The following is a 12310-nucleotide window of genomic DNA, read 5'->3' as shown; positions in this document are numbered from 1 at the left end:
TTGCAGGCAATACAAAATGGTCAGACGATAAACTATTACCACATGTGTGTGCACCGTCCAAATGTGCGCATTGCAATGAGATTCTGGTAGATGAAGATCATCACGCCTGTTATATTCAACCCCTAAAACCTGACGAGCATAGCGAAAAGTATATCTATTTTGACTTTGAGACGATGCACGAAAACGGAAAGCATGTAGCAAATTACGTGTGTGCTATTTCACAAGACGGCGAGGAGTTTACAGCCGGAGGTGTTGATTGCGTAGACAAACTGGTTAAATATTTCAGACGACCAAAATTTACAGACTTCACATTTATAGCTCACAATGCATCGGGTTTTGATTCTTACATACTGCTAGAGTATTTTACAAATCAGGGATTGACACCAAAAATCATACAGCAAGGATCCAGACTTGTATATATGTACGACTGTGCTTTTAAACAGAGATACATTGACAGTTACAGCTTCTTGCCTATGAAATTGTCAAAAATGCCCTGGCCCTCTGCTCTAAACCTAAACACTGCTCTAAACTAAACACAGACGAAAAAGGTTTCTTTCCCCATCATTTTAATCGTTTGCAAAATGCAAATTATGTGGGTTCGTATCTGCCTAAAGAAGATTACGGATACAGTACCATGTCTGGCTCTGACCAGATAAAATTTGATGGGTGGTACCAGAGCGTAGCAGGACAGGTGTTTGACTTCAAAAAACAACTCGAAATGTATTGCGAGAATTATGTTGTTTTGTTGCGAGAGGGCTGTATGAAATACAGAAACGAATTTATCGAATGTACAAACGTGGACCCCTTTGGGTGCGTAACGCTTGCCGGTTGTGCTATGAAGGTGTTTAAAACGCGTTTCATATCTGGACTTTACGTCGCTGTATCCTTTCGTACAGTCACGTAAAACTTACCCGATCGGTCATCCTGAAATCATTTTTAAAGATTTTGAACCGATCGAGTCGTATTTCGGACTTTAAATGCACCGTACTACCCCCGCATAAACTGTTACATCCGCTCATCCCTTTCAAATCATCACAGGGAAAACTATTGTTTGCTCTGTGTCGCACATGTGCAGAGCAGCAACTACAGGTGCGCTGTCAACACAGCGAAGAAGAAAGCCTTTTCAGGGGTTTGGACAACTGTAGAACTCACACGTGCCGTAGTTAAAGGGTATAAGGTAGTCAAAATTGTGGAAGTGTGGCATTTTCTGCAGACGTCAGACACTTTATTCACCGATTACGTTAAGACGTTTCTCAAATTCAAACAAGAGGCTTCAGGTTTTCCTCCGCACGTGGTGACAGATGAGGAAAAACAGTCCTACGTCAAATCATATTTTGAGAAGGAGGGCGTTCATCTGGACACTGACAAAATCGACCTTAACCCCGCGCGTAGATCTATAAATACATTTTTGTTAAATGCTCTTTGGGGAAGGTTCGGGCTTAGGTGTAATTTACCAACAACAGAGCTTTTAACAGAGCCTGAAGATTTCGCTCGTTATATCTTTGGAAACAGTCACGACATTAAACATTTCTCATTCGTGTCGGACTCGGTAGCCCTGGTGCAGTGGTGTTATGTGGACATGGACCCCACCCCCGTGAGCAATGTTAATGTGTTTATCGCCTCATTCACCACCGCGTACAGCCGGTTGGAATTATATGATCTTATGGACAGATTAGGATCTCGCGTTTTTTACGTAGATACAGACAGCGTTATCTTTTCATCGAAATAAGGCGAATGGATGCCTCAAACAGGATCATATCTCGGTGAGCTGACTAACGAGCTTGACGTAGATGATACCATCACAGAATTCGCAGCGACCGGACCAAAATCGTACGGTTATAAAACTGCAAAAAATAAAGTCACCCTTAAAGCTAAAGGGGTAACGTTGCATTCTTCAAATTCGAAAATCGTTACCTTAGAAAGCATGATCTGTCTGGTACATGGTTATGTGACATCACGTGACACGACCCACCTGCTCACGCATACAGAGACCATTGTACGTGATAAAAGGAAATTCACATTGCATAATAGATCAGTTTTGAAAAGGTTCAAAGTGGTTTATGACAAACGGGTTCTTTTGTCCGACTACACAACTTTAACTTATTGGATATTAACAACATGTCCGGATCACGCGATGTGTATATTGAAGAAGGTTTTGATTTTCGTTTTCAATTTCCTTTCTCCACGGTGATCTTTGGCCCTTCGGGGAGTGGAAAGACTGTCTTTGTAAAAAATTTGTTGTGTAATGCAGATAAGCTGATTGATGAAAAAATCGATAATATTGTGTTTTTATACAGTTGTTGGCATCCTTTGTATGATGAACTCTTGTCATTGTTTGATATTAAATTTATTGAAGGTATACCAAAATCTTTAACAGATGAAAATGTATTACCTCCTAATAAGAAATCTATTTTATTTTGTGACGATTTAATGGAATTAGCATATTCAAACTCTCACGAGCATTCACAAAATATGTTCATCCTAAATCATTTTCCATTATATTGATAACTCAGAATTTGTTTTTTCAAGGTAAAACCGCCAGAACTATTACGCTGAACACACACTATATTATTTTGTACAAGAGCCCGAGAGATTCCATGCAAATTATGGTTTTAGGTCGTCAGATTTTTCCAGGGAATACCAAATATTTTATGGAATGTTATCAGGATGCGACCAATCAGCCCTTTGGTTTCCTTTTGATCGACTTTAAACCAGAACGCTTTCGTCTCAGATCGGGTCTATTTTCGGATCGCCAGGTGGTGTACGTGCAGAAAAGAACACGATAAACTTTGGTGAAAAAAAAAAGAAAATGAGCGACAGACTTTGTAAAAATCTACCTCTTTTAAAACTGGTATATAAAGCTTCACCTAAGCAACGGTGCATCATTTTACAGTCGGCGTCAGATCAACTGATTTTATCCTTATGTGAGATAGCTCTTAACGTACTCTGCGGTACCATACCTCTACCATACCGGTACGAACACTGCCCAGTTCCGAAGATTAAAAAAGAGAAAAGAGGAGATCAAATATGTGGCGAGTAAAAAGATAAGTGTCATAAGAAAAAAACAGCTGATTAATCAAAGAGGAGGTTTTCTCGTACCCCTGTTAAGCGTTGCCATACCATTTATCACCAGTTTAATAACGTCCAGACAATATTAGGAATGGAATATGCTGAAAAGCATTACGTAATTCCTCAGAACCAATTGGATAAATTAAGGTCGGGGAATGTTCGCGAGACAATCCAACAAGTTGTGGAGAACAATTTGGACGAGGCTATAAGAAAAATATTACAAAGGACCGATTTAGATCCACACGGAAAAGCTAAACTTTATGCCAATGTTCTGCAGAGGTATTTAACTATAGTAAAACAGGGGGATTTGGAGAGCGGGACTTTAACTCTTACGGTCCCGAAACAGGATACCGCGCATGCTGATACACCTGCTGACGCACCTGTTACAGCGCCTACAAATGCACCTGTCCTGCCGGCTAATAACGATGATGGAGAGGATCAAATCGTCAACGAAATCTTAAACAATGTACCACGAAGGAGTTGAAAAAACATCAAATTCATTTTGAATAAAATGTCTAATGCTAAATTGTCTTCATGGACAGAATCTGGAGAGTTTGTGTTTAAAGGTTGTGTATTATTGCACATATTGTATTTGGTTAAAAGTATAACAGCTCCTCACACGATCCGTGATGAATACAGACCTCACGGTTGGAGCGAATTTCTGGATGCCTTTGCCGTTTTAAATATACCGTTTTCAACTATAAGTAATCCGCAAGTTAAATGTGCGGTCGATGTCCTTAAAAGAAAATCACCCACACACAGCCAGCAGATGTCACCAAAGACCGTCACCCCGTTGAAACAACTTAGAGGTAAAAAAAAAGCGTACGGTTACGTCACAACCTAGTACCCCCATCGGAAGCATGTTTAATTCACCAGCTCTTGATGCTAGCGCCTGGTTGTCTTTTTAACTTTATTGTTTGTAAATACATTTCTAAACATGTTTGAAACAACTGTATTAAATCCTATGTTGAATTATTAACATGACTGACTGCGTATGTCTTTTATTTATACATCACGCACGCACGCGCACACACACCCACACACACACAGACATTGATACATTTGTGATTACATCTTTTATTTATTAATCACATCTCCTTTCATTTATACAGTACGTGTGTTAATACATTGTCTTTTATTTATTAAACATGAAATTATAGAAACGTTCTAGATGCTTTACAGAGATTTACAGATCTGCACACACTGAATACAACTAAATGTATCTAGGTGTGAGAGAAAGCCAAGACATTCCTGAGAACCTGCCACTGAGTCTGTTCCTCAGCCAGTTGAGATCCTCCGCAGTTGGTTCTCTTGTCAGCGGGTTATAAGGCTCATTTGGAGAGAGGTACAGTTCCTCTACCGAGTGTGTGCTCTTAGCTGCCTTTGGTTTCTTCCACTGACATGTGGTGTCTGTGCAGCTGAAATTGTGAATGGCAAAGATAGCCAATTCTGCTGCATGACTACATTTGTAGTGTCCACGTGGGCATTCACATTGTGTGGACATAATGCCGTCATGGCAAGATTAATGTTAATTGTTGACAGAATATAATTTATTTTAATAAAACAATTTTATGACAATGTGTCAGTTTTTACTTATGTATTTTTTAACATTTGAAAATACTGATTGCTATAGTGCATTTATTCGTCAGTCTAGGTCTCTTTACAAACAACCATGTCATAATTTTTAAATGGTTCATCATAATACATTTTAACAATATTTTCATAATCGAGACCTTTTGACATGTGATACAGAAAAAACACACATTGTTGTCCACAAACGTCTGATGTGATGTTTTGAACCTGTTTGTTAGAGTATTGCACACAAATAGAATGGTTTTTTAAAAAGTCTCGGACGGTCTTCGGAAAACGCTGATCTTTAGGGTTTCCACCAAAGCTGTCAAAAAAACAACTAATGCGGTCGTTGTTTATGTAGATGGCCGCCCAGTGTTGGCCCGGTTCTGTGGATGGATCGGTATTGAAAATAAGCATAGCCGGTAAATTCTGTAACGGTGTTTTGGGGAGGTGATCGCACGGAAGCACTCCTAAAAAATACGTGTTGTGTGCAATTTTATCCATGACTGTCGTTAGTTGGACCGATTAGAGATGCGTGATTTGAACAATCTTCATCGGGTGCTAAATTAAACCCGTAGAGGGTGTATCCGTTGAGAAAATCCTGACGATCTATTGCCAGAGGGTGATTTTTAAGATGTCTTCCGGTAGATAACACGAGTTGATAAAAGTCCCTCATGGCAGATCCGTTCTCATACTCCGGCTGTAGGGGTTTGGACGGTATTTGGATACCGTCACGATATAAAGCCAAAAATTCCAGATTAAAATGTTTAAAAGCAAAGGGGTTTTTATCATACGCTCCTGAAAAAGCTGAATTTTCCATCATTGCTAAAATGACGGATTTCGGCAGTGTTCCGCAGTGTTCGGAAGTGTATCCTACAGGGATAGAGAAATTCTTCAGACACACGCGTTCTATAGGATATTTAGCGATGGTCGATAAAAGAGCCTGCGCGTGTCCTAGCCGTACACCCGGCGAAACCGAAACTATTTTCACAAAAAGAGATGCTGATACAATATTGAGTTTATAAGCGGTGGCGTCATCACGCATCAGACAGAACTCATCTTTACCTCTCGTCATCCGTATTTTTATATCTACGCCGTTCAACATTAATTTTTCTGGAAAGAATATGTCGCTATGGATGGGTGCTAGTAATTCTACAACGTTGCTAGCGTTGGTAAATGCAGCTCGCTTCATTAAACCCACATTCTCTCCAGCAGGGTCTGTAGCGTCCATGTGACCCGCCGTATCTCTGTAAAACAATCCTGCTGAAAAGACGCTTTCGAGGGTATCTTTTCCGAAATTTATCAACACTTCAATCAAACACCTATAAGGATAAGTGCTAGAACTCTGCGTTATCAGACGATCGCCTAGAGAAACGTCCACCTGCGAGAATATACACGCACCCGGGTAATTTATTAATCCGACAGGTGCACCGTCTGCAATATCGCTGCCGTCTGGCCTGGTTATTTTGATCCGTGTATATAACAGAGTGTTATTTATATCGATGTAATCTTCGCCTGTCCCCGCAATAAAAAATTCTAGTGGCGATGAATCCGTTATCGCAGATAGCGGTGGCATTTCGCCGTATCTATTTTTTTCGATAGATGTCTGAGTCATAGGTACTGTAAATAAATCCAACTCGGATTTAATACACTCCTCCGACATGTTGTGGAATAGAGACATGGTTTAGAAAATAGTATTGAGCGGTCTTTTGCGCCGGACAGTTTTCTTTACACGTTTCGCATGGGAACGTCGTGAGCGTTTTGCGACTGTACGTTTCTTACTAGCGGGTTTACCCTTCTTCACGCGACCACTCCCCCTACGCATTCGCACTCCGGGCGGTTTAAAAGATCCGCGTGACATAACCATTAATCCGTTACCGTTTTGGACGTCGTTGTTATTATCGTTATACGACCTCGATAGAGCTGTGGTTACTACGCCGCTAGCTATATTTCTCGCAGCGGCTTTTAGATGTGGTTTTGCTATACTAAAACCTCTTTTCAACAGAGGTAGTGCGGTTCTGAAAAGTGCTTTGAAAATTCCACCTATTCCGCCGCCGTACATGACAGATCCACCGGCATAGCCGGGTAATCCGTTACCCGCTTGGTTACGGTAGTAAGCAATGTATCATTCGGGATCCATAGTCGTATAGTTTCGTTAAACAAAAAAACAAAACAAAACTATTTCACAGGTCTAAAGTGGAGTTTGCGCACAACTTTACCGTAAGTGAAACGGACGTGTTTGTTCTGATCGTCTTTGACTTCGATGAAAATGTCAGTAATATTAGACTTATTCACAGGTGCGTAATGCGGCTTATCGAATCTAACACTAACGATGTCGTTAGCCGTACCCTCTATATGTACAGTTTTCAGTAGCGGTACATACGCATCACCGACTGATTGATATTCGATCATGTCTGTGTATATATACATGCTATAAAAGCCCCCTCTTATGTCGGCCTGATGCAGTGCATACGTCCCGACAGGTATGTCATCAGTATGATCTTTGCAAGGTTGATTTACAGAACCTAGAGACGTGCCAGGTTTTAAACCTAAAATAATAGCCAACTTTCCATAAAAAAAGGGTCACTCTAGGAGGCAGATTTGCATTTATTTCTCTAACCAGAAACAACACATCCTCATAATATCCTGGTTTTAAGGTACTACACACTTTAGATATGTTTTGAAGTTTTTTTTCTTTAATATAGATAATCATGCCTTCAGTCTCTTCGTGACGATCCTCATCATACCCCAGTATGCCGGGTGTCGTGTTGATAACAAATGCCGCATCTTCCTCATTAAACGTATACCAGGATATAGGATAATAAAATTCGATCAAGCCCGTCTCCCATTGTCCTTTAAGGTTCATACTTCTGGCAAGTCTTGTTTTGTAATTAGAAATACGGTTGTCAGGATACACGTCCATTGACACGTTGCAAGGAAGTGTAACGTAAAATCCGCCTTCGCTCATGATATAGATTTTCACGAATGATGCTTATGACAGACTCGTTGTTACTTTAAGGGGTTCTGTATGTCCAAGATGTCCCGTTCTGGCAACCATGACGACAATTTAGTCGCCCATCCCCACCATTTCACGGGACAGTACATCTGTTTCCCCCTCTTTTTTCGATCTAAAATCTTTTCTATTTTAAACGATTTATCTTGATTCACGATAATTTTTTGTAATTCTTTTTCATAAAAACATCCTTCGATAATATCCCCGTCATAGTCTTGTAACCTGTACACCAGCGGGGTCAGGGGTATACAGGCGGCTATAGTGAAAAACTCTTCCGTGTAATTTTGCGCATATCCCTTAGAAAAGACATTTCTGACTTTAGACACGCTAACCTGCGTTTGCGAAGGATGATCCCCCGTACAACCATAACAATCTTTTTTTTAACTGTCTGTCTACCAGATATTCCAGAATGATCCCGACAACCGCATTAATGATTTTATGTCCGGTTACACCGATACATCCGTCGACGTTGTCCGAGACGGTATCAGAGGTTGTAACATCGTCCGCTGCAGATTGAGACGGTCCGTACTTCGCCAAGAATGCGAGGTTATGGTATCCCAGTTCTTTACAAAATTTGTCCAGCCAGGCAATGTTGTCCGTAGACGTCCATGCGGCACATGCGTTGTCATCGCATACACAACTAGGTGCCGTTGAAACGTTTTCTTGGGACATGTTGCTGTCGTTAGTGGTCGAAGCTTATTTCCTCTGAGAGTCCTGCCGGGGTCTGTTTTTAATGGTTGTAGAATGTAGGCGGTGCTACGTGAACGCCTCTCTTCACTTTTATGCTGTTGTATCTGTCAAACGCTTCGCACCACTTAAACAATTTGTCAATCTTTCCGAATATGTCTTCTAATGCAGGCACATCTTTCCATTGAAACAAGAATTTAATGTTATAGTATTTGAGATGATCCTCTTCAGATAACGGCCAAATGCGTTCAGGAAGACCTTCTGTGGTATCGCTACAAAGTATGTAGATGTAATCATCGCTGTGTTTATTAACATGATCCCCTAACACTCTGTATCGCATTCCAGGTGTGACGCCGTTCCATTCCCCTATGAATAGAGGGTCATCGCATCCGTCTTTTAAATCATGCCTAATGTAGTTGTAAAATAAACACCAGTCTTTTACTGCGAAAAACAATTCGGGGTCATCGCTGGTGTCGTACGTGAATCTTTCATTGGCGTCCACGGTGCTCAGCCTGACCTCTCTGTTGGTCTTGTCAAAGTCGTAACCGCATATGCGATTACCGGATAAATGAAACTCACGCTTAACGTTATCCAAAGGTTCGTGGAGGAATTTGGTCAAACACGGTCCGTGTTTCATCTTCCTAGGCACTAGAGTGAGATAGTCCATAGCATCCACAACGGACTTCTCGGGGGTTTTAGGTATTGATGCCTCAGCCATTGTAGAATAATTTTTCTGTTTTTCCTATTCGCAAAACCTTCGTACGTATTTTATGTCTAGGTGAAGATAAGTTATCATCAACACAGCTTTTTAAACACGTCGTTACAACAGGGAGGCTATCGCTACACCCGTATTAGGGGGCGCGGTGATGTAGGTGTGGCCTGGCAGCGGTCGTAACCTCATTCTGAGTCTGACACAGAAGCGAGAGGTTCTCTGACGGACGCTGCGTAAAATAGTCTGTTCTTTTAATTTTCTAAGTTGGGACAAAATTTAGCTTTTAAATTGTAATGTCACAAGATTTTTTTATCTTGTACTATTGTTTAACGGTCTGATATTTTTTATTTCACACCACGGTAAGATAAAACAATTCTATATTATTTAATTTTGTTATAAACTCAAAACTTTTTTAAAAGTGCAACAGATTTTGACATGTATCTTATTGTTTTAACTAACGCGTCTGATGATTTTTTTTTGTTATAGATGAACGAACGCGCTCACCTCTTCTAATTCTTTTTAACTATGCCAAACAATCTAGTTTTAAATTCTAATGATAGAAAAACTACCGTATCTAATGCTTTTTTTTGTTTGTTTGTTTGTTTTAGTTTCTACGTTTTTCCTAAAACTGTTTTAACAACATTAGCACGTCTCGACTTGTAGGGAAAAACAGTCTTTGTACGTTTTACGTACATGTTTGATATTTTTTCTTGATATGTATGTGAAAACACTTTAATAAAAACTTCCCTTAACTCCATTTAACACAATTTCACCATTTAAAGTTTAAACCACATAACATCGGCCCCACACACAAATAACACATTGTCATAAATTCCTTAAGTTCACTGGGGTGGATAACCAGATGGTCACTTAGACGGCGGTGGGGGTGTACAAAACAGGTGTCCAAACAGGTGTCCAGTGATGGGAGGGGGGTGGAATTTTTATGAGGGGCAATAAATCAAATATTTTGACACAACGTATACTACCATCTCTCTCTTGTGGGTAAGCATGATTTATCACTAAGCATAAACCATGACATGCTTGAATGCATGCATCTACTTTGTTTAGCTTCAGTCACCAAGCAATTTCAAGACACGCTGCACCTAATCTATAAGATGGTAAAAGTGTGGAGGTCATTGCAGAGACTGAAGAAACTCAGCAGGGCTAAACGAGAAAAATCCATCTGACCAATATGACACTTCTCTATGCATATCATCAGTTTGGGTGATTGTGAGACGTTTGAGATGTGTGGGGAAGACCGTAGCAGTCGGGGAGCTGTGACTGTGAGTGTGGTGGACTTGTACAGAGTCCTCTTTCTGGGTTTGAGTTTTTAGTCCAGTATAAATTCATGTTTCATTTGAGGTTCATATGAGAACACAGTTTTATCTTAAAGTAGCAATATGCAACCAATACTATAACATTACTGTATGCTTGCACTACCGCTCAAAAGTTAAGGGTCTGTAATATTTCTGAATGTTTAAAAGAAGCTTCTCATGCTCACCAAGGCTCCATTTATTTGATAAAAAACACAGAAAAGAATTGTAGTATTGTGAAATATTATTACAATTTAAAATATCCATTTTCTACTTAAGTGTTTATAAAATGCCATTTATTCCTGTGATCAAAGCTGAATTTTCAGCAACCATTATCCAGTCTTCAGTGTCACACGATCCTTTATAAATCTATACTGATATATCTATAAAAATATACTGATCTGCTGATCAAGAAAAATTTCTGATTATAATCAATGATGGAAATAGTTGTGCTGCTTAATATTTTTGTGGAAAGCATGAGATTTTTTATAGTTGGTTGTTGTTTGAGTCTATTGTTTGTAATTAGACAGTTTCCACAATTTGGGCCAATTAAGGCAATGTGTGGGCCACACTAGGTGGGTATTTTTGCACTGATAACATCACCAGCCAATCATAGTTACGTGGAGGCAATTTTACCATCCCCTGCCCTTACATTTACATTACGCTATAGGAACTCAATGAGAACCAAAAGAAGCCAAAAAAGACACTGCCTCCCTTTTATCTGCTGGTATCACTGTTGGTGCTATTTCATATAAATGAGTGATTTGCACAATATTTCAGCTCATATTTTGAAATATTTGTTTTACCTTTTTATATTTATTTTCTCATCCAATATATTTTGAAGAGGTGCCTTGCCTCCTCAGAGAAAACGCCCCTGACGTGTGTTGTTTTGACAGACTTACGTAGTAAATACTCTGCTGCATCCTGCTCATAATCTGCATCCTCCGGAAAGTGGTCAATCTTCTTACAGACACCTCGAAATGTTCCTGCAGCCACGAAGAACAGAGAGCAGAGGAGAGAGTCAAATACCATTAGTACCATAAATACCATTTTTGTGTGCATGTGTTGGAGCACATACAAATACACACACACACACTACAGGAGTCCATTTTATGTGTAAATACAAAAGTAAATGTGTCTTGGTGTGTTTATTTTGCAGCATTTTCTTATGCATTTATCAGGTCAATGAGCACAGTCCTAGTAAGCTGCTTGCTATGTGTATATGTGTGTGTGTATGTGCACATATGCATGCCGTCTTGTGCATTCACTGATAAACCCTGTTCACTCGGCTGTGCGCTCAAGATGACAAATGAACAAAAATAACGCTTCTGCCTTAGGGTGTAACATGTGACCGGCTAATGAAGAGGTTTATCGTACCAAATACATGCGCCCTATGTAGGGGGAAACCATTCTGACACATACTGTCACATTCTCTGCTGCATTAAAGGAGGAGTACACAGCTCAAATGCTCGGTTTGTGTTTTAAATGTTTCCATTTTAAGCAATACTCATGTATCAGCTTCTCTAGTATCAGTGCACAGTACTGTTAAAACTGTTAAACTGGACGTATTCCAAGATGCAACCCCTCATTTTCTGGTTAAATATTTTTCCCCTTGATTTACATAATTTAAAATTAAATCAACCTTTTATTTTCCCTTCAGATTCTTTTAATATGCTCCTTGGACCAAATCAAAACCCATCTGACAGATATTACTGAAACATTAAACCTCTGTTTTATCATATAATTATCATTTATATTCTCAAATATGTGACTGGCATCCATTCAGGCTCAGTTTGATCATAGCAAAACACACTGTGGAAAAATATAATAAAATACATTTAAAAATTATAAATTAATCAAATCTAACTTAATAACTTGGAAATACATTAAATGGTATGACAAAACAAATATAGATAGACAGATAGATAGACATAGACAGACAGA

The 12310-nt window shown here is 39.6% G+C and overlaps 1 protein-coding gene across 1 annotated transcript in view; it reads right to left on the bottom strand.

Annotated features, from left to right (window-relative positions):
• The window catches only part of cacng3b (calcium channel, voltage-dependent, gamma subunit 3b), a 44345-nt gene that overhangs the window by 12261 nt on the left and 19774 nt on the right, over positions 1-12310 (bottom strand). Inside the window, exon 2 of the mRNA XM_079401543.1 lies at positions 11269-11352. Within this exon, the coding sequence (XP_079257669.1) occupies positions 11269-11352 (84 nt within the window). The remainder of the gene's footprint in view (positions 1-11268; positions 11353-12310) is intronic.

Source organism: Barbus barbus (genome assembly GCF_936440315.1).
Source record: "Barbus barbus genome assembly, chromosome: 3".
Classification (NCBI taxonomy): domain Eukaryota; kingdom Metazoa; phylum Chordata; class Actinopteri; order Cypriniformes; family Cyprinidae; genus Barbus; species Barbus barbus.
This window is presented reverse-complemented; position numbering and strand designations above follow the sequence as displayed.